General features: G+C 42.0%; 1 protein-coding gene across 3 annotated transcripts in view; it reads right to left on the bottom strand.

The window, feature by feature from the left end:
- The window catches only part of PGM1 (phosphoglucomutase 1), a 66,283-nt gene extending 51,210 nt beyond the window's left edge, over positions 1-15,073 (bottom strand). For 2 of the 3 annotated variants that reach the window (XM_011988945.1, XM_011988946.1), the window contains exon 1: positions 14,564-15,073. In XM_011988945.1, the coding sequence (XP_011844335.1) occupies positions 14,564-14,809 (246 nt within the window). In that variant the 5' untranslated portion in view covers positions 14,810-15,073. Of the gene's footprint in view, positions 1-14,146 lie in introns of all 3 variants that reach the window. The other variant, XM_011988947.1, reaches the window with a different exon arrangement.
- Between the last annotated feature and the right edge of the window lie 9,090 nt (positions 15,074-24,163).

Below are 24,163 nucleotides of genomic sequence, written 5' to 3'. Positions count from 1 at the left end.
TTAGATAAGTTAAGCAGAATCATGATATTGTACAGTTAATTATGAAACTGAGATTTGAAGCAAAGTCTCAAAGTCTTCACTTGCAAGCCACTACTATGAACTGAAGTTACGTGGTAAAATTAGGTAGCCACCAAGTGGCCTGACTTCCATTTGGAACCCACTGTAAGTTGAAAATACCATCAGTCAAAAATGTATCTGATCCATCTAACCTACCAAACATCATGGCCTAGCCTAGCCTACCTGAAATGTGCCCACAACACTTACCTTAGCCAATAGTTAGGGAAGATCATTGAACACAAAGCCTAATTTATAATAAAATGTTGGAAGATCTCATGTAATTTATTAAATACAGTACCCTGTATTGTACATTACTGGTCGTTTACCCTCAGGACCGCATGGTGGACTGGGAGGTGCGGCTTGCTCCTAGAATATCATCTTGCATTTTGCTAGCCTGAGACAAGATCAAAATCCAAAATCCGAAGTACGGTTTCTACTGAATGTGTATCACTTTTATACCACTGCAAAGTTGAACAACTGTTATTCATCATTCCATGGTAAGTCAGGGACTGTCTGTTCTAGCATTCACACCATGTTGTTGTAACTACCCATGGAGTGTCTGTCTCACCAGCATGAGCACCCTAAGCACAAGGACTTTGTCTTACTCATCCTATATCCACAACCACTGTGCGCAGTGCCTGGCACACAAAGAGTGTTTAACAATGCTTGTCAAATGAACATATCCACATGTCCCAGGAGGTTTCCAGAAATGCCAGCATACATTTCTTGCAGCTTCCCATCTGCAGCAAGACATTGGCCTGGGCCCAGTAACCATTCCACAGATCCATCCTGAAATATCCATCCTTAGCTAGCCACTGCTAGCTTGTGACTCAAACCAGGTGAAGGTCTCAGATCAGTGGGCCTGTGGCTGAGATTTACAGCAACTGTGAACCTCTGCCTGACAGATAAAGTCCAAGGGATAATGTGTGGACAGAGGCAGGATAGGACAGCCAAAAAGTGAGGGTGGGAGGAGGCACAAAGACCCTCCCTAGGCCCATCTTCTTGTCTCCTCCCTCTGCCCTCCAATGGCCTCAGTATTTGCAATAATCATAATAATCGTGGAATCATCAGAATCTTTTCTTTACTAACCACTTACAAGGTCAGACCCTACAATAAGTGCTTCACAAATTTTATTTCATCCTCACAAGAATCCTTCAAGGCAGATATTACGATTACTCTTTTGAATCCCACATCTACATATGGAGGAGCTACCTATGGCGAACTGTGGGGTAAGTGATTTTCTCATGGATTTGACCACAAAGCAGTTGGAGTGAACGGTGTGGCCCAGCCCAGAGAGGAAGCTGGGCTTTCATGACAGGTGCCAATCTTATCCCTGATTCCATCTGAGTTTTCTACACTTATTTCCCTTTTGCTTCATTTCCAAATCTTCCTTTAAAATGCACTTCGTCTTGTTCCACGGAATGCATTTTTCAAAGTCCCCATGGAGGTGGTGTAACCTAATAGTTTTATTGCTAAATCAAAAGGCCTTTCCCTGTCCCCACCCAGTTATGCCATCCCAGATCCATTTTCTGGCCTCTGAAGTCAGGGGACAATTTCACAGACTCGAGGTGGGCACTGGCTTCGCATTTGGGTTTCAGGTTCTGTGGTCTAGAGCTGACAGGATTCTCTTCCTCAGTGTGGGCTGGGTATTTGGCCGTTTGGTCTGTTTGTATTTTAACAAACCTTCCCATTTTGTACAGCTCCTAAATGCCTCACCAAAGCAGGTTTAAATGTTTACCAGAATGGAGGAGAACTGTAACCCCAGACCACTGCGGTAGGCTGCAGAAAGCAGAATGCTGGACTCTGCCTCGGCAAGAACTGTCTCCTAAGCTCCTCTCTACAGGTCAACGTGCTTGAACAGTATAAAATACAGTAACTCCCTTTAAACAGTTATGCCAGAGTAAATTCATCTCAATTAGCATTATCTCCTTCAAAACAATCACCTTGGGAAACAACATATTTATTCAAACAATGCTGACATCTCTCTAACTCTTTTAGTGGGGAACTGTTTTTACTGTCTGTGGCACTTTCTTTGAAAGTCCTCAGTCATGACAAATTTCATCCTTTGAGAGTAGATTTGAACTTTGGAAAAAGACAAAAATTGGCTGGAGCCATGTCTAATGAATAAAGTGGGTGATCAAATCTTGTTACATCACTTTAAGTGAAAAATGAGGCATGACTATAAAATAATGTGACTGGTTTTCCTAGGTGACCCATAAACCGACTGGCTGAAAGATAATTCCCATAGAGGAGTTTCAAATGCTTTCAGCACTAGACGCATCACTGGAGTGCACGCGCGGTTCCCAGAGCGGCAATTTGGCAGGGTACAATACTAATTTGGATATAAAAGTTCAAATATATTTATAAAAAAAAATTTGGATATAAAAGTTCAAATATATTTATAAAAAAAGAAATCTGATTGCTTACCCTCATGAAAATGAAGAAGCTATTCTCCTGGAGAAATGTCGCGTCCTTTTTTTGACAGCCTGGTCTGCTGTGGACAGAGAGTCTGCCGAGAAAAGACACACTCATCTCCTGCAGGACACCTTCGCCAGGCATATCACCCATCCCAGGCACACTCGTCCATCCCAGTCTGGCCCTGAGCTTCCACGGCCATCTCTTTTTCCTTTTGTGTTAGCTTTTATAACACCTAATGGTTACTGTCTGGTTTTGTATGTGTCAATCTTCCCCATTCAACTGGCGGCTCCTGGCGAATGAGGACATCTTTAACTCTCCGATGCTCAGGACAAGGCACACAGAAGCATGGGATACTAATTCTCCTAACACAGCCCTTACTTTGCTTCTCATGCTCCTGTGCTTTCACTTGGTAAATGTAACTTCTCTTGCCTGTAACCGAAACTGGACGTTTGGTCCATGTAAAATCTACCCACGCAAACGTAGAGACTGAAAATAGACTAATGGCTGCTTAAGGCTGAAGTGGTAGGGAAGCGAGGGAGATTGGCTGCTAATGTAAGGGGTTTCTTTTAGGATCATGGAAATATTCTAAAGTTAGACTGTGGTGATGGTTGTACAGTTCTGTGAATATACTAAAAAAATATTGAATGATTCACTTTAAGTGGGTAAATTATATGATATGTGAATTATCTCTCAATAAAGTAGTTTAAGACTCTCACACAATGGCAATGTTTGTGCCTTGGTTCCTTTCTAATGTGGGGTTGGAATAACTGACAGCCAAGGTCTCTTCCAAAAATCTAGTTGCCCATATAAAATTAAGTTCTGTCTTCTCTCTGTAACACTACCACTTGAAAATGACAGTGATTTTCACCAAATTTGGAAGGAATGCTTAGGATAGTATAAACTATTGGTTGTTCCCCAACATCAATTCTCCGTTTCATTTAGTTTGTCAAATCCCCAATGTTTAGCTTGACAGATGACACCCAGAATAAGACTGATATTTCGCAGCACTCCTTGCTGCTAGAGGTGAGCTTGGCTAAGTTTTGATTAATGGGACATGAGTGCGATGGGTATGTTCAAACTCTGAGAAAGGTATGCCTTCCTCAATCTTTCTCCCCCTGCTGGCATGCTGGCTGGCATGATGGTAAGGTGGTGGGCAGCCACCCCAGACCTAGATGAGAGCAACACTCCAAGGAAGGCTGTGCAACAGAAGAACAGGGGCATGGGTACCCCTCCATAATGGAGCCACACATCAGCCCTGGACTGCCCACACTCAGGATAGGAAAGGAAGGGTTCCATTACTATCAACCTTTAAGCACTTTATTTGGAAACTCTGCTAACAGCAGCCAAACCTATATTTTAACAGAAAAGTTGGTACTCTGTACCAAAATAGCATCTAAAACATGTGGCATCAGCATGCTTTTTATGGCATGCAAAAATCTGTTGCCTCTGATAGCATAGGAGGCAGACCCGTGGCCAACCAAATTTGTAGCTTGAGACAAATGGTTGGGAGAACTCAGAACATGAGTGCTTGTTGACTACCCCTTGCTACAATAAAAAGGGGAGCTCAGGCAAGGGCTGGCCATTCTGCAGACAGAAATAAAGGCAGGTAAGGGCTGTAATGGGCTCTGCTAAGGGAATTTTTTTTTTTTTTTTTTTTTTTAACTGTGGCCTGCAAATGATGCTGCCCAAATCCAGGAATTTGTGGCATCGCAGAGTTGAGATGACAACTATTTGTGGAACCAATTTAAATCAGCTATACGGTAAGCAGCAGGCTTAGCAGAAAAGGCTGTGTCTAAAATCTTCCCCAGGGCCAGGTGCAGTGGCTCACACCTGTAATCCTGACACTTTGAGAGGCCAAGGCGGGTGGATTGCTTGAGCTCAGAAGCTGGAGACCAGTCTGGGCAACAGGGCAAAACCTAATCTTTACAAAAATACGAAAAATTAGCCAGGTGTAGTGGTGCATGCCTGTAGTCCCAGGCTGAGGCTCAGGTGGGAGGATCGCTTGAGCCTGAGAATTCGAGGCTGCAGTGAGCCATAATCACACCACTGCACTCAGCCTGGATGACAGAGTGAGACCCTGTCTCAAAAAAATAAAAATAATAAATAATAATAAATAAAATATTCCCCAGGATTCTCTGTCAGACAATGGGAACTAGCCCACCAGCAAAATCAGATTAAGGATACTGTCTTCATACTAGCCTATCTTTTCCACCTATCTCAAGATAGCCATCAGTAATAGAGAAATCAGGGGAGGGACAGAGCATCCAATAAATACAAGTCAAAGTTTTTAGGTTTCAAAACTATCTAGGTGAGAACTTTCACTATGATTACCAGCACATGGAACTGGTCAGGATAGGCCAGAAGCCTACTAAATTTGTGAAGGTACTGTACAGTGAAAGAGCCACGAGCCTGGCCTGCAAAAGTCACCCCTGCCTCTTATCCTCCAACTTTCATCAGCAGGAAGCAGGTTACATAAGCTGTACGGCCCTAAAAGGACTTTTAGGGCCTTCTCCAATGTCCACTGCTACACGAGCAGGTGGATAGAGTTCCTCCCTGCGGGTGGAACCAGGGTTCCCTGTGGACCTACTCCACTGCCGGGACAGGACTGTGATGGCTGGGGCCAGCACAATGCGACAATGTAACACTACTATGGCTACTGACTGGTCCACATATGTAAATATACAACTATATCCCCTCTCTTTACACACACACACACACACACACACACACACACAGAGTTATGTAACTCTCTCCCTATATATATAGTTATACATAGTTATGTAGTGGGGACAGGGGGCCTGATAATTTGTCTTGAAGTTTACACAAGGAGCCACACATGGGCTTGATGGAGAGAACCATGAACACTGAGTACTGACTGGGTAACTGGAAGGAATTTGGGGTGCCTCCACTGGAAAGGAGTGCTGTGTTTCACGGGCACTCAAAGCAGCCAAGAACAAATTCATATATTAGTTGCCAAAATAAACCATATGGTATATATGGACATGAAAACAAAATTTCACCTTCCCTGCATGCCCTTAATGGCAGTTTAAAAAGAAGAAACTTAACTTAAATCTGTGAAGATTCTTGTATAGCATAGATGGTCCTATCAACCCAGCATGGTATAGATTGGTATTTCCCAAAATTGTTGTTTGGGGTCCTTTTACAAACTCACAGGACTCACATATTAAAAGCTCTGAAACTCCTACTTAACATAGACCAAGCCAGTTTCTCCACACTGTTAACTAGGATATTATAACAATCCCCAGAGGTACTTACTCTGGGATATATTTATTTATGGAAAAGACCAACCAGATGAAATATCAGAAGACTGGAGTCCCTGTTCCAACACCATTAGCATACTGGACAAGTCAACCAAATATTTCTGTCCTACCACCTATCGCATTTCAACCTTCAAAACACTTTGGGGTACAAATGGAGAAAAAAAGAACACCTTTCCAATATGAAAACCTAATTTTCCAAGGGTTTCTGATTCATGATTAAATCTTTATTGGCATGACTTAACTAGCATTCCCCACTGTGTTAATTCTTTATGCCTTGGGGAATCAGCTCAGTGGCGATTTGGAGAAGCTACGGGAAGGAGGACTTCTAACAGCTGAAGTTTAAAAAACGAAACAAAACAAAACCCAGCTTATATCCATCCACATATCCGAACACTAAGCACAGCCTTCTCTCCTGTTCCAAACAACTCCCTATGCTGCCCCCTTGTGATTTCTTTCCCCTTTGAGGACCCCAGGGGAGAAAAGTCTTCTCCACAGTCCTCCCAACTGAAGCCCTTGGCTAGCCATTACTTACTTAACACACTCAGGAGACATTTTTCAAAGGTGGATCCCAACTGTGCACACAGCTTCAAAGTCAACAGAATAATTGGCTATGTCTGTGTGGGCCTCAAGGGAACTTGGAGGAGAATAAAGCGATCAGTTCAAACTTTCCTGCTTCACTTTCTTAGAAGTGTAGCTCACTCAAATCATTCTCCCGAAAGCTCTTCTAAAGTCTGAAGGGGTCCAGACTATACCACTGTGACATAAAAATTATTTTGAGCCGCAGTCATTTAAAAATGGGCTTTTTACTAAACTCCTTCATCTGTCTTAAAAGCAGCGTGCCCCAAAGGAACTCTGGAGTTTCACAACCAGGGAAGATCTACTCTTATTGCCATAACTAAATAGACACTGGCATAAAACTACAATATCTCCTACCTATTCTCTTAAGGGCTGATTTATCTTTCCTAAAGTCATGGTTTCCAGCAAACGCTCTTCTCCTCCTCCGCCTTCCCCTACTGAGATGATATATAGGCCCCCAAGTCTAACTGCCTCCTGTCACATTTTTCCGTAAACTCCCACAAATGTCTTTTTGTTGCTAATTTGTCTTTTACATTTAATTTGCAAGCCCCCCAGTATATAACCTAAGAGGGTAGATGAAAAGTTTTCTCTACCCTAGAGTCCAAGAGAGAAAAAAATTATTGTCAAATATTTGATCAATGCTGATTATACATCTTATTATCCCAAGATAAATTTATAATATAATAATACTTATAATCTATATGTAAAATGTCATAGTATATTGGGACCCTTTGTACAATATAATGTATGCTACATTTATATACCTGAGGCATAATTTTATAATATTAAATGATTATATGTGTTTATCTTTTCCATCTAACTCTTCCTGTGTCTGGAAGTCTTTTCACAGATATGTGCATGGCTCACTCCTTCACTTGATTCAGGTCTCTGCTCTCATGAGGTTTATCAGAGAGGCCTTTCCAAGTGCTGCACTAAAAAGAGCAGCCCATCCTCTAATGCTGTCCCCTTTACTGGGTTTTATTTTTCTTCAGCGAATTTATCTTCATTTGACATGTTTATCATCTGTCAGGATCAACTAGAACCCCACAGCTCTGTAGAGCAGAAACTGTTCAATTCACTGTTGTATCCCTAGTTCCCAGAACCTAGTAGGTGCTCAATAAATATTTATTGAATGAGTCACTCTTTCTAAAACAGTAGAGCACTCTTCCGTATGTTATCTTGTTTACAAAACCAAAACAAAACAAACCCTTTATCTTAAAAAGGGAGAATGCTTTTTCTATTCTACAAAATTTCATTGGCATTAGATTTGATTAAAAAGAAAGTAAAGGAAAAAGATTTTTCAGCAAGAGCATTAGTGAAACCAAGAAAGAGAAACTCCCAAGCAAACTGATTTAAATATTTTATGTAACAAAGATAGTTTGGTGACTAAGTGCCTGGCTCTAAAAGAGTCCTGCCTATTGCCTCTTCCTCACCTCTCTCGGCAGGTCCCCCACCTGAAGGGCAGCCACTGTCTTCTATAGCACACACTCCGCTCTTCAAGACATAATTGGTTTTAGGTGCAGGCACTTCTTTCCCAATCCAAAATGTTCTCTCTCTCTGAGCTCAGCATGTTTTCTAATTCTGTTATTTGTATGTCTATGTGTTTCTTCTGTCTTATCTCCTCCAAAAGATTGTATGCTCCTGGGTGGAAAGGACAATAGGTTATCCATCCTGGCATTCGGTGCTGATTCAAAATCAGAAAGTGTAAACAAGGGGAGAACAATTGTTCAAAGCCCACCATAATTCATTTTATATTTATTTATTTATTTTTGAGACAGGGTCTTGCCATCCCCCAGGCGGGAGTGCAGTGGTGCAATCACAGCTCACTGCAGCCTCGACCTCGCAAGCTGAACATGATCCTCCTACCTCGGTCTCTCAAGTAGCTGGGACCACAGGTGCCTGCGACCACACCAGGCTAAGTTTTTTCATTTTTTGTAGAGAAGGGGTTTCACTATATTGTCCAAACTGGTTTGGAACTCCTGGGCTCAAGTGACCCACTCAAGTGCAGTAAGCCGCTGTGCCTGGCCCCACCATAATTTAAAAAGTGTTTTTTGTTTTGTTTTGTTTGTTTGTTTTAAAAGGTGGGGGGTGGTTACAGCATATTAAAAAGTAACTTGGCCTGGGTGCGGTGGCTCACGCCTGTAATCCCAGCACTTTTGTGAGGCTGAGGCTGGCGTATGACGAGGTCAAGAGATCCAGACCATCCTGGCCAACACAGTGAAATCCCGTCTCTACTAAAAATACAAAAATTAGCTGGGTATGGTGGCACGCGCCTGTAGTCCCAGTTACTCAGGAGGCTGAGGCAGAAGAATCACTTGAACCCAGGAGGCAGAGGTTACAGTGAGCCAAGATCCTGAAACTATGCTCCAGCCTAGGGCAACAGAGCAAGACACCGTCTCAAAAAAAAAAAAAAAAAAAGTGACTTGAAGGTGTTTCTCTGCCAAGTCATACCTGCCCCGGGGATATAAGGTTTAAAGTAAAGGTAGCAAGGTGCCTGCACCTAACTCCAACTACCCAAGAGTCCCAAAACCTTCCCCTTCCTGCTCAGTGTTCTTTTATCTCCTTCTCAGGAAATTGAACTCCTATAGCCAGAAACATGTTCCTTCAGCAGTGTTTGCAGATGGACCCCATGAAAATTCAGAAAAGGGTGGTTTACTTCAAGTGGGAGACAGTGGAGTTCCTCCACTATAAGGCAAAGTTTGCAAAGTCCCACTAGTTTGCTCTGAGAACATGAGACCCTCAACCTCTGGGTCATGTGTTTGAGGCCCATTTTGGTGCAGGCATCACCTGACGTTAAAAAAGGATCATTGTTTAGTGTGGGGGTTCTTAACTTGGGATACTTACATCCCCTCCCCCTACCTCAAGAGGTCCTTGGGTAGAATTCAATGGGGTCCATGAATATGAATGACAAAATAAACAAAACAATCTTTATTTTCACTAACATCTAACTGAAATTTAACATTTCCTTTTATTATAAATGTAGGAAGCAAACCACAGTATTAGTACTACTACTGCTACTATTATTGCTACTACCTAGGAATTTCTCATCAATAAAAATTATATTTTCATATCCTATTTGGTTATCTCAAAATACTGAGATTGCAGATGTCTCAAAACATCACTTATACTCACCACTACTCTGAAGTAAGGCAGTATTAGATCCTCCACGAATCTTGCTATCTAATATGTCAGCAAAGAAGCATGTATCTTGATATATAACAAATCTGGTTTTCTAATATTTTGATTATACTTCAATATAATTTTGCTTCCTTTGTAATGCTTTGTATTTTATTCACTTAAAAATAAAATTACTCTGCCCGGGCATGGAGGCTCACACTTGTAATCGCAGCGCTTTGGGAGGCAAGGCCAAGGCAGGGAGATCACTTGAGCCCACGAGTTCGAGACCAGCCTGGGCAACTTGGTGAAACCTCATCTCTACAAAAAATATAAAACAATTAGCCAGGCGTGGTGGCATGCACCTGTGGACCCCAGCTACTTGGGAGGCTGAGGTGGGAGAATCAACTGAACCTGGGGAGACTGAGGCTGCAGTAAGCCACAATCGTGCCACTGCGCTGCAGTCTGGGCAACAGAGTAAGACCATGTCTCAAATTTTAAAATATATATATTCTGAGGAGGGGCTCCATAGTTTCCACAAATGAGTAGCAAAGGAGTCGCTGACAAAAGAATCCCTGTAACTTGACAACAACAACAACAACAACAACAAAGAATACCCTACTTACAAGCTCCCACAAAGGCATTTATTTTATTTTGCTTAGGGCGGTGATAAATCGTCCTTCAAAATATGCACACATTTATTTACTTGTGAGCTTAAACTCTCCTCAATTTCTAATGCTGGTCATTTGCAGATCATTAGACCCAAAAGTGATTTTTAGAGACCAGGAATAGTTTCAACTACAGAATTCGTTGGGATTCTCTTAGACTTTTCAGTAACAAAAGGAATTCAGGCCAATAAATTCCTTTTTCACTTGGAGTAATCTAAGTAAGGTTTTTGTCATTTGTACCCAATTGGGTTCTGATTAACATGGAACCCCTCTATATTGGTTGGGACTGTTGAGGATTAGAGGAAGGTGGGAGACCATCTGGGTGGCTAATAACTGCATCAGGTTGGATTAGTGTCCTAATACCAGCAAAACAATAACACACCTGTCATTCGAACAGTTTCCAAGTGAGGTACTTGTAAATATGTTGTTTCATCTAATCCTCACAACAGGCTCTCTGGGTATGTATTATTCCAATCTTTGCGGATGAAACAAAAAAAGATTAGAAATTTGTATTTGTTTCTAATCTAAACTCCCTCAATTTGTATTCATTCTGCCGAGAATTCCTCCCACCTGACAAACCCACTTTGGGAACTCCAACTCATTCTTTAAGACTCAATTCAGCTACCACTTCTCTATGGAGCCTCCCTCCCTTCATCTTTCCTTCCCAAGTAGTCATTGACATTAAAAACACCCGCACATCCCTCCATCACAACACCTGACACACTGTGCTGTCTGTTGACTCCTATCTACCATCCCTCCCAGACTATGTCTTTCCCAAGGGCAAAAATATTTTATACCTCAAGTACAATGTCTGATACAAAGCAAACACATAATAAATGTTTGATGTGAATAAATTTATTGGTCACCAACTATATGCTGGCTTTAAATCAAGTGCTAGAATACAAAAGTGACCCACCGTTCAGAGCAAATAAACAAGAATTCATTGAATGCTACATAGTCCTAGGCATTGCAGATACAGGGAAAACAGGTCTGTCTTAAAGAAGCCTATTCTCTAGCGGGAGGCTGTGACATGTAAACAGATAATTTCACTAGAATTTAATATATCTATTCTAGAATTATCTATGGGAAAGGAACACTTAATAGGTGGAGAAGGGTGGTAGGTGATTGGGTGAGGGAGAAAGGACAAGATGGAGGAAGGTGAACAAGAAGGCACAATCCATGTTGCTTCCAGGTTCTTCCTCACCAACTTTCCCGTGCGTGGGAAAATGCAGCCCCTGCCCGGGAAGATGCAGATCAACCAAGCATGCGCGAGGTGACGTCAATCCGAAGAGATCGAAACTTACCCGGCCACGCCTATGGAGACGCCCCTATCACACCCTTATCCTGCCCACTGCCCTCCCCCTTCCAGTACCAATGCAGAGCCGGCGTGACTTCTTCGGCCCCCGCATTCTTGGACCGGAGACCCTCACCCGAGAGCGCTGGGGCGACTTGCCTGGCCCCTCACACCTGAGGACCAGAGAACCTCGCCCGAGAGTGTGCGCATATCTGCAATAAAAGACTGCCACTTTCTTATGTACTTTGGCCTCATGTTTAATTATTTAGCTCTCCTAAATTAAATTAAACAAAACAGTAGGGATGGGGTGTCAAGAAAGCTTTCTGAAGATGCTATCTGGACTGAATCATATCACAAGAGAAAGAGTAGCATATTAAAATCCCGGGTGAGTAGACAGAGTGAACAAAATCAGAGAACAAGCTGAGCATAGAAACCTAGGGAATAGGCCAGGCGCAGTGGCTCACGCCTGTAATCCTAGCACTTTGGGAGGCCGAGGAGGGTGGATCAGGAGTTCAAGACCAGCCTGGACAAGATGGTGAAACCCTGTCTCTACTAAAAATACAAAAATTAGCCAGGCATGGTGGTGCACGCCTATAATCCCAGCTACGAAGGAGGCTGAGGCAGGAGAATTGCTTGAACCCGGGGAGGCAGAGGTTGCAGTGACCTGATAGCGCCACTGCACTCCAGCCTAGGCAACAGAGTAAGACTCCATCTCAAAAAAAAGAAAGAGAGAAAGAGAGAAAGAAAGAAAGAAAAAAGAAACCTAGGGAAGAGTCAATGTGCAGCCCATGAAGGAACTTCCAAGAAGTGTGAGCAGAATCAGGACAGTAAGCAAGGCCAAGGGAGGAAGAACTTTAAGAGTACAAAATCAGCAGTGCCAAATGCAGCAGAAAGGCCAAAGAAGATAAAACCGAGAGTGTATTCCATGGATTTAGCAACTGGCAAGTCACTAGTAACTTTGGCAAGAGGAATTCTACTGGAGTAGTGAAGGGGGCAGAAGCCAGACTGCAGTGAAATGGCAAGTAAACTAGAGGTGAGAATGAGAAATAGGAATGCAGAAAGCTTTTACAAAGGTTGGCTGGGAGAAGACCAATAGGGCAATGGCTAAAGGGTGATGAAGTTTTAAGAACTTTTTTTTAGTCTTAACTAATTCTTTCCTTCCCACCCCACACTACTCCCAAATGGACAAATTTCCATCTGGCACCTAAAATTTCCACTCTGCTGTAAGCTCCTTAAGGACAAATCTTGTGTCTGCATCATCCTTTTAGTCCACACATTTCTCTGAACATGGTATTCAACAGGATCTGTTGAATGAATGAATGAAATGCAAATTCAGCACAGGTGGTAATGGGGAGATGAAGGGATCTACTGGGATACAGCTACTGTTTGTCCTTCTTTCATGGGAATTTGTGCTTGTCCGAAAATTCAGGAGCACAAAGTAGACAAATCCAGGCAATCTTCCCTCACTGATGCTTATAAATGTTTGGCCCGGGAAGGCAGATGTAGATAGGGCCCAGTTTAAATTTTGGAGCCTGGAAAACAGATCTTTGAGATCAAGGGTCCCTTCATTCTCAGGAGATGTTGAAGTTCTTGGGATTGGCAGATCTATATTGGACTCTTAGTGCTGCCATTATAGTTTTTGTAAATTATTTAACCTACCTAAGCTTCAGGGTTCTCCTTGGCAACTTGAAGATACCCACAATAGCATCTGCCTTATAGGGCTGCAGGAGGATAAATGAGACCCAGAAATGAAGTGCTTACCATGGTGCTTGGCAAATAGTACTCAATGTCAATAATATAAGATAAACAAAGTACTATTAAAATGAATAGAAATATCCATTTCAGGGGATGCGTTCCAGAAGAATTGGCCATAAGTCAAATCTCACTTAAAATATAGGAAGAAACCTTGGTCCTCAGACTCCTTAGAAATGTTTTACAAAAGTAAGTGAATAGCCTCAACTTATCAATCCACATTCTCTTTTTTCTTTTCTTTTCTTTCTTTTTTTTTTTTGAGATAGAGTCTCACTCTGTCGCCCAGGCTAGAGTGCAGTGGCGTGATGTCAGGCGTCCACCACCACGTCCGGCTAAGTTTTGTGTTTTTAGCAGAAACGGGGTTTCGTCATGTTGGCGAGGCTGGTCTCGAACTCCTGATCTCAGGAGATCCACCCGCCTCAGCCTCCCAAAGTGCTGGGATTACAGGAGTGAGCCACCATGCCCGGCCCCACATTTTCATATATCAGATTTACTGAAAAACCTTTTTTTAAAGTTTCACCTATCCGAGTGGACCCGCCCAATCAAGTCAGTTAATGTTCCTTGGCCCGGGGCGGAACCAAGGTGTTGCGTTCATTTCCTGGCCTGCCACGACTGCTTGCTTGCGTAAGGGCGCCTTTGGGTATGTTGTTGCCATTCTAATGAAAATTCAGCTCCAGCCCCGTCGGTGGAACAGATCCCAGGCACCACTGGGCAAAGACTAGATTTTTCAAAAGCCTGCCCCCCTGCAAGCAGGCCGCGTAAAGGGCAGGAGTTCGGAACCAAGGCAAACTAGGGGGTGGGAAGAGAAGCTTGGCAATCGCCTGCTGAGATCTGCCAGCCTGACGCCCCAGGGGGATGGGTGCTCTCGCCACCCTTGCCCCACAGTGTCGGGCTCCGAGCCAGCGGGAAGCGCCAGTCCCAGCCAAGAATAGCAGGGGAGCGGGCGGGATACGAGGGGGCTCTGGGCGAGGCGGCGGCTGTCTAACCTTTCCTACTTAAGGCGACGGCACTCTGCGCCGTAACCGTATCTTCCCGGGTGGCAAGGTTAAGGCAAATGTCAGAGGCCTTGGGAGGGGCGGGGGACTGGGAGAGGGAAGGCGGCGGGCGGAGACGGAGGGTCGGGCGGGCTTCCCAAGGTCACGCCCGGCTCCGCGCCCGTGCCTCCCCGCCCCCCGGGAGTCAGGCGAGGAGCTCTGCCGGGTCCCACGGCCGCTTTCCCCAGCCTGGCTACCTCCGTCGGGCCTCCAGGCCAGAAGAGCGAACGCGGAGGAGGGGGAGGAGCGGGAGGTGGAGACCAGCGCGACCGCGCGGAAGCGACCAGCCCCGAGCCAGGGAGGGCGCCGCAGGCCGCACGTCGCACACGCGCCAAGGGGCACGGCGGCGCGGGGCCGCGCATCCCTTACCCCGTTGGCGGCGGCGATGCGGGCGATGAGCTGGATGGCCTCCTTCATGTAGAACCGTCCGTCCCCGCCCACCACCAGCGTGGCCTCCTGCCGCTGCGCCGGCTCCACGGTGGAGATGATACTCTGGATGAAGTTCTCCGCGTAGTTGGCGCTGCTCTGGAACACCTTCACCCGCTTCCGCAGCCCGCTCGTGCCCGGCTTCTGGTCTGGGTACGCCTGGGTCTTCACTGTCACGATCTTCACCATAGTGGCGACTTGCTGCCGGGGGTCAGAGCTGCTGACTCGGCTGGCGGAGGGGCGGCCGCGGCTGGGGCTGCAGCTGCTCTGGGGTGAGGGCGCGGCGGGTGGGGGCTATGCCGCACTCTCGGCCGGCGCGTGGCCCTCCTCCTTAAAGGGACAAGGGACAGGGCCCTCCCTCTGCGCCAGCCCACCTCCTGGCAGGTCAGGCGGGAGGGGAAAGGGGAGCGCCCTCTCTAGGCCTCCTGTGAAATGGGTGGAGCCTTACTGATTTACTCTCCCCTTCGGAATCCTATCCACTGTAAAAAGAGGCCCGCAACTCCTCCCCTAAGTGTTGGGGCAGAGGTTGGGGTAGGAACCCGGTCATAGGGCAAGGACGTGAGGCAGGGTGGAAAAAAGTATAAAGTAGAATGATTTCCAGTGGTTTAGCGAGTGCATCGTGTGTAAGTAGCTTTCTGGAAACCTGTTGGGAGGGACAGAAGTGCCAGCCCCAGCTCGATTTCATAAGTCCTAATTCTTTCTGTTTCTCCCTAAATGTGAGGGCATTTGAGTTCGGTAAAGGAATCGACTCCAAAGGTCTGATGTGACTTACTGCTTTCCATGTGTTTCCTGCTGCACCACACACTTGGCTACCATTGGTGACGGTGACTTAGCTATGACTTACTGAGTGTAGTGTTTCTAAACCTTACTAAAGTATGGGTTTTATTTTCCCCTTTTTATGCTTACAAAACTGAAATTCAAAGAATAAAATGCCTTGTCTCATGGCCACACAGCTAAGTCCATGCGGGAGGCCAATTCAGGTGGGTCTGGCTCCAAAACCAGGGCTGTTCCCATGATTTGCCCGCTGTGGCACCAGGTTGGCAACTAGGATATGTACAAGGAGGACTTGACCAATGTAGAAACAAATATATGGTAAGGATAAGTATGAATACCATCAAAATTAGTCAGTTACTCGTGTAGTAGAAATAAAGTGAGGAGATCAACAAACAAGGACTGATATGGCTGGAAAAGTTTCACGGGGGATAGCAAGGTCAACCAAGGGGATTTGATTATTAAGTAGGAATCTTCAGTCTTTCTTGCTTTTCGGTTTAGTATCTCCCTTAATTTGGTAAGAGTGATTGTCTCCTCTGTTCAAGAAACCTGTCATTTTGGTAAAGTGGCAGAAAACTTGGCTTTACAAGATGTGTGATCTTGGGAAAGTTAATGTCTGTGGGCACCCATTTCCTTACTATAAAATAAACATATCGCCTATTTTGGAATATTTTTTGCGAGATTTAATGGGGTTTTGTATGTCAGAAATTCTCAATCATGGATACACAGTAGAATTCTACTGTGACCCATGCTCACAGTAGAACTACTTGAAATGGTTTCTAAATGACCCAGTCCAAACAAATTCAATCATAGTCAGCTGATAGAAGTAAATCATCTAGCCTGGTGCCTGAAACATAGAGGCCTTCAAAAATATTAGCTGTCCTTCCCCAATTCCAAAACCAGAGCTTGTCATTAACCTGTGAATTATATTCTTTTAGTGGTTAATTGGTATGTCTTGATCAAGCAGGGAGGAGAACAGACCCCTAAGAGTGCAGACTCTCACAAACCAAGTGTTGATATATATGCTGATATAGTACATGTTATGTAGATACAGTGTGTTGATGTAGTCACTCCAGATGAGTTTCAGTGGCAAATATGATGTGAAAACTGAACCCTGGACTGCTAGTAATGAGTTCTAATATTTGCACAGGAGTTTACACAGCAGTGTAATCTTGTGAATTAAATAGTATAATCAAGCCCATTTTATAGAAGAGAGAATTGAGGATTGAATGGTGAATGTAATCAAGGTTATCTAACTCCACAAAATGAAAATATAACATAGATTCACCGAGCCTTCAAAATACCTACCTTACAGTTGTATGGTTTAGATAGTGAATATAGAGCTCCTACCAGTGTTAATAAGTCATCAATAAATGATAACTTATAAAAAGTCATGGGCTCAAATTCAGATCTCATGCCCTTTCTATATTCTTCAGTATCTTTGGAAATATGATGAGGCTTTTCATTTAGGAGGAATTGATCTATACTTCTCTCACCCCAGAAGTTGTAACAATTAGCTTTAACTGCATAACAAACCAGTCTAAATCTGAGTGGTTTAAGACAACCCCCATTCATTATGATAGTTCATAGTTCTATGAGTTAACTGGCAGGTCTGCTGTTCTGGACAAGGTTACTGTGGCCCCTTATACAGACCTAAAATGATCCCCATGTTCCTTGCCTCCTGATAATCATTCCTTTATGCAATCCCCTTGTATTACAGATTGAGTATCCCTTATCCGAAATGTTTGGTACCTGAAATGTTTCAGATTTTAGATTGTTCTGGATTTTGGAATGTGTGCATTACAACGGTTGTGCATCCCAAATCCAAAAATCCCAGATTCAGAATGCTCCAATGAGCACTTCCTTTGAGTGTCATGTTGGCGCTCAAAAAGTTTTGGATTTTGGAGCATTTTGGGTTTGGGATTTTTGGATTTGGGATACTCAACCCGTACTTTTCTACTGCTGTATAACAAATTACCACAAACTGAACAGCTGAAAATAACACCCATTTATAGTGTCACAATTCTGTAGATCAGAAGTCCCAATTCTATAGATCAAAAGGTTTGGCCAGGTTCAATTGCCTCCTGATAATCATAGATATATAGCAGCTTACAAACATCAAGGAGAAAGTATTTTGACCTTCATTACATTCTTTTTAAGGCAAGCATACCTGTTTAAACTGATTTGTCTATAGCCAGTTGGTTTAATTTCATTAAATTCTTCCCAGAGCCTCAAGATAAGAACCCACCCAAGCTTGGTGCGTTCTTATCTCGAGACTCTGGGAAGAACACCTTGATTTGAAGTCAAGAGCCAAGCTGGCTTCTTATCTGGAGGCTCTGGGAAGAATCTGCTTCCAAGTGTTAAAGATAAATAAAAATAGAGGCCCCAGTTTAGATATTTTAAGTCCAACCACCCGTAGCCAGGTAGCCAAAACTTAAGTCATCCTTATTTCCCTGAAACACTTGCTCTAGACATAAACAAAACACAAAATGTCCTTGACAGTGTGATTGAATGAAATTAAACCAATCGGCTATAGACAAATCAGCTTAACAGCTCTGCTTGCCTTAAAAAGAATGTAACGAAGATCAAATACTTCCTCCTCAGTGTTTATAAGCTGCACTGTAACTGCTGTGAGCCAGGCTTCTTGCCACTTTTGGTTAGATGTCTCCCAGTTTGTAAACTATTCTTTCTATGCACACTAAACTTTTAAAATTTTTAAAGTTTGATCTGATTTTAACACAGCGCATTCAGATTGCTGGCAGGATCTATTTCCTTGCAGTTGTAGGATTGAGGTCCCCATTTCTTAGATTAGACCTACCTGGATAATCTCCCTTTGTAACATGTTCATAGGAGTAATGTATCATCATATTCACAGGTTCTACTCACATTCCAAACTTGACTTGCAGAGATTTCCAAGTTGTAGTATTTATGAAAAGCAACAGAAGGAGTCTTATTCCCCTGTGGGTAGCACTGAAATTGGGAAAGAAGCCATTGGGCCTGATGAGCACATACAGACAGAAATGAGAGAATTATCGGCTCTGTGGACCAATGACCAAGAATAAAACAGGATGATTGTACGCTGCATAAACATTTGATATCAAAGGCCAGATGTTTTTCCCAAATGCTTTGGCACTCTATAAGTTAAGTGTACTTAATCATGGCCCCAGATGGGCTATCTCAGTGAAATGAAATAGAAATAAAGATGAATTCTGAAAAAAAAATTATGTCCTAATCACCTAACTCTGTCAACTGAGATTTGTATCTGCTCACAGAAATCTGTCTCTGCCACCTGAACAGAATGAAGGTTTGAAAGCATTAAGTTGTTAAAGAAAAAGTAAGTTGTCATTCTTGTATCGTTAGATTATGGTAAGGTATTTATTCCTTTTTTCTGTTTTCTAATTCATATTTTTTATGTTCATATAGTATAACTACTTTTAGTAATTCTAATCAGAATCCAAGATGTGGGTCAAATATTTATCAAAAGATATTCTAAATCAGAATTACTTATAATATGGGAATAAGTAAATGGTACAACATAAATAGAAGAAACAAAATTGTATACATATTATCCCACTGGAGTGTTTTCTCAAGAAATACACACAGACACACACACACATATAAACACATAAAGGACTGGAAGGAAATATACCAAGATGTACAACAATGATTACCACTGGGTTGCAAGATAGGGCAGTGTTTGTTTTCTTTATATTTTATCTGGATTTTCCAGGTTTTCTATAGGGAATTTGTATTATTTTTAAAATGATAAGTAAATATTATGTTTTTTCTTTGAAATACCTTTTAAGTGGTAATCCTTTTTTTTTTTTTTTTTTTTTTAAAGACAGTCTCACTCCATCATCCAGGCTGGAGTGCAGTGGCACGATCTTGGCTCACTTCCACCTCCGCCTCCCAGGTTCAAGCAATTCTCGTGTCTCAGCCTCCCAAGTAGTTGGAATTACAGGCACATGCCACCATGCCCAGCTAATTTTTGTATTTTTAGTAGAGATGGGGTTTCGCCATGTTGGCCATGCTGGTTTGGAACTCCTGACCTCAAGTGATTCACCCGCTTCAGCCTCCCAAAGTGCTGCAATTACAGACATGAGCCACCACACCTGGCCCTCATATTATTTCGTTAATGAATTATTCTTTACCATTTAGATGGTATTCATTCATTTGTATATTGCTTCATTGATTCTATAAATATGTTTTGAACTTGTACTAAATGCCAGCTCTTTGAAAGGTGTTTGATGAATAAGACAAAATAGTCTCTGGTCTCACAGATCTTGCAATATGTTGGAAGAGACAGATACTGAATAATACATCATAATTGTGATAAGTGCAACAAAGAAGTATAGGTGCTGTTAGACTGTAAATAGAAGGATGTACCACTGGAGAGAGTCAGGGACAATATCCTGGAGGAAGTGCTGTATAAGCTGAGGGATAAAACAATGAGTAATAGTACCCGGCCAGGTGAAAAGAGAGGAAGAGCATTTCATTCCAGAAAGAACATTAAGGGAGGTTTAAAGTAAGAAGGAATTTAGTGTCATCAATAACTTGGAAAAAAGACAGCGTAACTGGAGTATAAAAACCTCGGGGTGGAATGGTAGGTCTGATCATATTGGACCTTGTAGGGGGTGTCAGGTGTTGAGATCTTTATCATAACAGCAATGAACAAACAAAAGTATTTTGTTTTCATTGTGGCAAAACATATGCAACAAAATTTACCATTTTAATGATTTTTAAGTGTACATTCAGTGGCACTAAGTATATTCACATTGTTGTGCAACCATTGTACCATCCATCTTCAGAACATTTTCATCTTCACAAACTGAAACTCTGTACCCATGAAACAATAACTCCCCATTCCCTCCTCCCTCCTACCCCTGAAAACCACTATTCTTTCTGTCTCTATGAATTTTACTATTCTCAAGTGCAATCATATTTATCCTTCTGTGTCTTGCTTATTTCACTTGGCATAATATCTTCAAGGTTCATCTCTGTTGTAGCATGCCAAAAGGGTTTTAATCAAAGGAAAATTGTGATCATAACAGCATTTTTAAGAGATCACTCTGGCTACTGTGTGAATGAGTAAAAAGAAAAAAGTGGATGAAGTGAAACCAGGTTGGCAGGTGGAAAACTGGTAGATTGTACCAGGCAGATGGGTTGAAATGAACAGACTCAAGGCAGAAAGTAGAGCCTACTGGACATGGTGATATGTATAGAGTAAGTGAAAATACGGGGTGTCTCCTAGCAGCCTGGGATTGGGAATATTAAAAGAAATACAGTGCTTCTTGACTTAGGATGGCATTACATCCCAATAAACCCATCATAAATTGAAAATATCATCAGTTGAAAATGCATTTGATATACCTAACCTACTGAACATCATAGTTTAGCCTAGCCTTTGTTCAGTGTGCACAGAACACTTACATTAGCCTATGGTTGGGCAGAATCATCTAACACAAATTCTATGTTATAATGAAGTGTTGAGTATCTCATATAATTTATTGAATATTGAAAGTGAAAAACATGGTTGCATGGGTACAGTATGGTTCCTATTGAACACAATAGTTTTCTCATCATTGTGAAATGAAAAAGTTGTAAATTGAGCCATCCTAAGTTAGGGACTATCTGAGTTTGAAGGTACTGTGGCATGACTATGAATTCTGTTCTGGACATATAATGTTTGACGTTCCTGTCATGCATCAAAGAGGAGGTATAGAATAAGGTGTTAGATATAGAAGTCTAGAGCTTAGAAAAAGAGGCCCAGCCAGATGATACAAATTTATAATCCATTAGCATATAGATAGCATTTGAAGACATGGGAGTGGATGAGATCCCCTATGGAAAAGAATATAGTATAGAGGAAAAAAAAAAAAGAGGCCAATACTGAACTCTGAGAAACTCCAGCATTTAAAGGAAGCACGAAAAAAATAGGGTCTTCTAACTTTGAAAGAAAATTTACTTAGAAACATTTACCTAGCAGGAAGAAGAGTTAGATGTCTGTCTTCTTTGTGCCATCCAGCCTTCGTAGACCTGAGCTCAAATCTGTTAGGTTACATTCAAAGGCAAGGCAGATCCGCATCTTTTTTTTTTTTTTTTCCTTTTTTTTTTTGAGACAGTCTTGCTCTGTTGCCCAAGCTGGAGTGCAGTGGCACAGTCTTGGCTCACTGCAACCTCCACCTCCCAGGTTCAAGTGATTCTCATGCCTCAGCATTCCAAGTAGCTGGGACTGCAGGCATACACCACCAAACCCGGCTAAATGTTGTATTTTTAGTTGAGACAGGTTTTCGCCATGTTGGCCAGGCTGGTCTCGAACTCCTGACCTCAAATGATATGCCTGCTTCAGCCTCCCAAAGTGCTGGGATTACAGGTGTGAGCCACTGCACCTGGACAGCCACCACAACTGACCCAGATCCACTTCTTGTGCAAGTTACTAATATGTCACTTAGAAGCCTTCCTACAGCAAATTACCTAGAATTTGGCTAGGTTCTATCTCAGTCAAGGAACAACTGAATTATTTATTCACCTACATATACAAATGTATATAAATGGGAGGTGGGTTAAATTCTGGCTAGATAAATGATACTTGGTCAAATCCCATTTCCAAATACAGTATTCATTAAAGACAGCTTTACCTTAACCATTCACGAATAATCATTTGCATTCCAATTGTAATGATTTAAAGAAATGTATTTACTATAGGATAGCAATCTTTGATGACTACAACAAATAATAAATGGTATGTATGTGAAATTTATAACAAAAAAAGATGTATGGAGTTTATAATGAAAATACTGGATGGTGAAGTGGGTGATATAGTGGCATTAACAGTTAACAGTTATTAGTTACATGGCTTATACAGAAACCAGTTATCAAAGTAAGAAATATTGAAAAGTAATTCATTAATCACATGTACACAAAGCCTTAGCAGGCACCTATTTGGCATACAATAAAAGCATGTATCATGTTATTGTTAAAAACAAAACAGCTTTATATCTGTGTATCCTCATCTTCCTGTCTGGTGGTGGTAAGTAATGATGGAATAATCTATATTGAGGAATATTGAGGATGTCTCCAGTTTAGGACTAGGATATCCTAAACTACTCTCTAACTAGGGTCTCTCATTTAACAGAGCTCTAATAGAGTCAGTTGTAAATAATCTTCTATAAGAACATACAGTTATTTGTAACTGGAAAATAATTGACGATTCCATACGAACCCAGATTAATGCTGAACAATATTGCAAATGTCATTTTAGTTCATTTATGAAGTCTGAATCATAGGTTCTTCTTGACTGCAGATTTAGTTTATTAAATTCTATCTATTTGTAATTTGCTTAAATGACTAGTTCCTACATATGGAAGCAATATGAAACCAATGTCCATTTGTATCCATAAGTTATTCAGGTGTTTAAAACTTTTACTGGAATAAAAGTTAATAGATATCTGGACGCTGTGATTCTGAAATTAAGTTTGTTCCTTTGCCAAAATAATAATAGTTTCTGAATTCATGTTTCAGTGTCAAGTGGTTATTCATGAGGCTATATGTGAAAAGGATTGATATATGTGATAAATTGGACTTTTTCCTTAGAATTCATTTTTGGAATCCTCTATAAAGGATATCAGTCTGAATTAATTTATATGAATATTTGATATGCAAATATTAATATTTCAAATGGCAAAAGATAAGATTTTTAAAAATACAGATTGTGAAGGACATTTTTCAAGAAATAATGAATGTCTTCGTTTTTCCATTTCATCAGTATTCTCGATTCCTTGTTAGATGCTGTGGTAGGTTAAATAATGGCCCCTAAAAGTTATACGTGTCCTAATCCCCAGAACCTGTGAGTGTTACCTTATATGGCATAAATGAGTTTGCAGATATAATTAAGAATTTTGAGATGGGAAGATTATCCTGGATTATCCAAGAGGGCTCTAAATGCAATCACAAGTGTCCTTAGAAGACAGAGAAAGGGTGAGATTTAACTGCAGAAGAGAAGGCCAAAGAGGCAGATTGGAGGGATGTAGTCATGAGCCAAGGAATGCTGGCAGAAGCCAAAAGCTGGATGAGACAAAAAATGCAGTCTCCTTTAAAACTTTCCAAGGAAGCACTGCCCTGTCATCACCTTGATTTTGGCCCAGTTATACTGATTTTGAATTTCTGGCCTCCAGAACTGTGAGAAAATAAATTTCTGTTGTTTTAAGCCACCAAGTTTGTGGTAATTTGTTACAGCACTCATAGAAAACTAATACAGATTGATATGGCTTGGCTATGTCCCCACCCTAGTCTCATCTTATAGTTCCCATAATCCCCACGTGTCATGGGAGGGACCTGCTGGGAGGTAATTGAATCATAGGGGCAGTTAACCCCATGCTGGTGTTCTTGTGATAGTGATTGAGTTCTCACAAGACCTGATGGTTTTATAAGGGGCTTCCCCCTTCTTTAGGCACTCATTCTCTCTCTTGCCACCCTGTGAAAAGGTGCCTTCTGCCATGATTGTACATTTCCCGAGGCCTCCGCAGCCATGCAGAACTGTGAGTCAATTAAACCTATTTTCTTTATGAATTACTCAGTCTCAGGTATTTCTTCACAGCAGCGTGAGAACAGACTAATACACAGATGCTTTAATTTTATGGAGGGGTATGAGCCAGGAAACTTATGGCCTGATCCTCTGGAGGCTTAAAGCATGATTTCAGGTGACCAGTAAGAGACAGAATAAGGAAAAAAAAAAAAAAAAGGCTATCCTAAGGCTATACAATCAATAAACAC

This window comes from Mandrillus leucophaeus, unplaced genomic scaffold, assembly GCF_000951045.1.
Source record: "Mandrillus leucophaeus isolate KB7577 unplaced genomic scaffold, Mleu.le_1.0 Scaffold341, whole genome shotgun sequence".
NCBI classification, from domain to species: Eukaryota; Metazoa; Chordata; class Mammalia; order Primates; family Cercopithecidae; genus Mandrillus; species Mandrillus leucophaeus.
The sequence above is the reverse complement of the archived record's forward strand: the minus strand, read 5'-3'. Positions and strand labels throughout refer to the sequence as shown.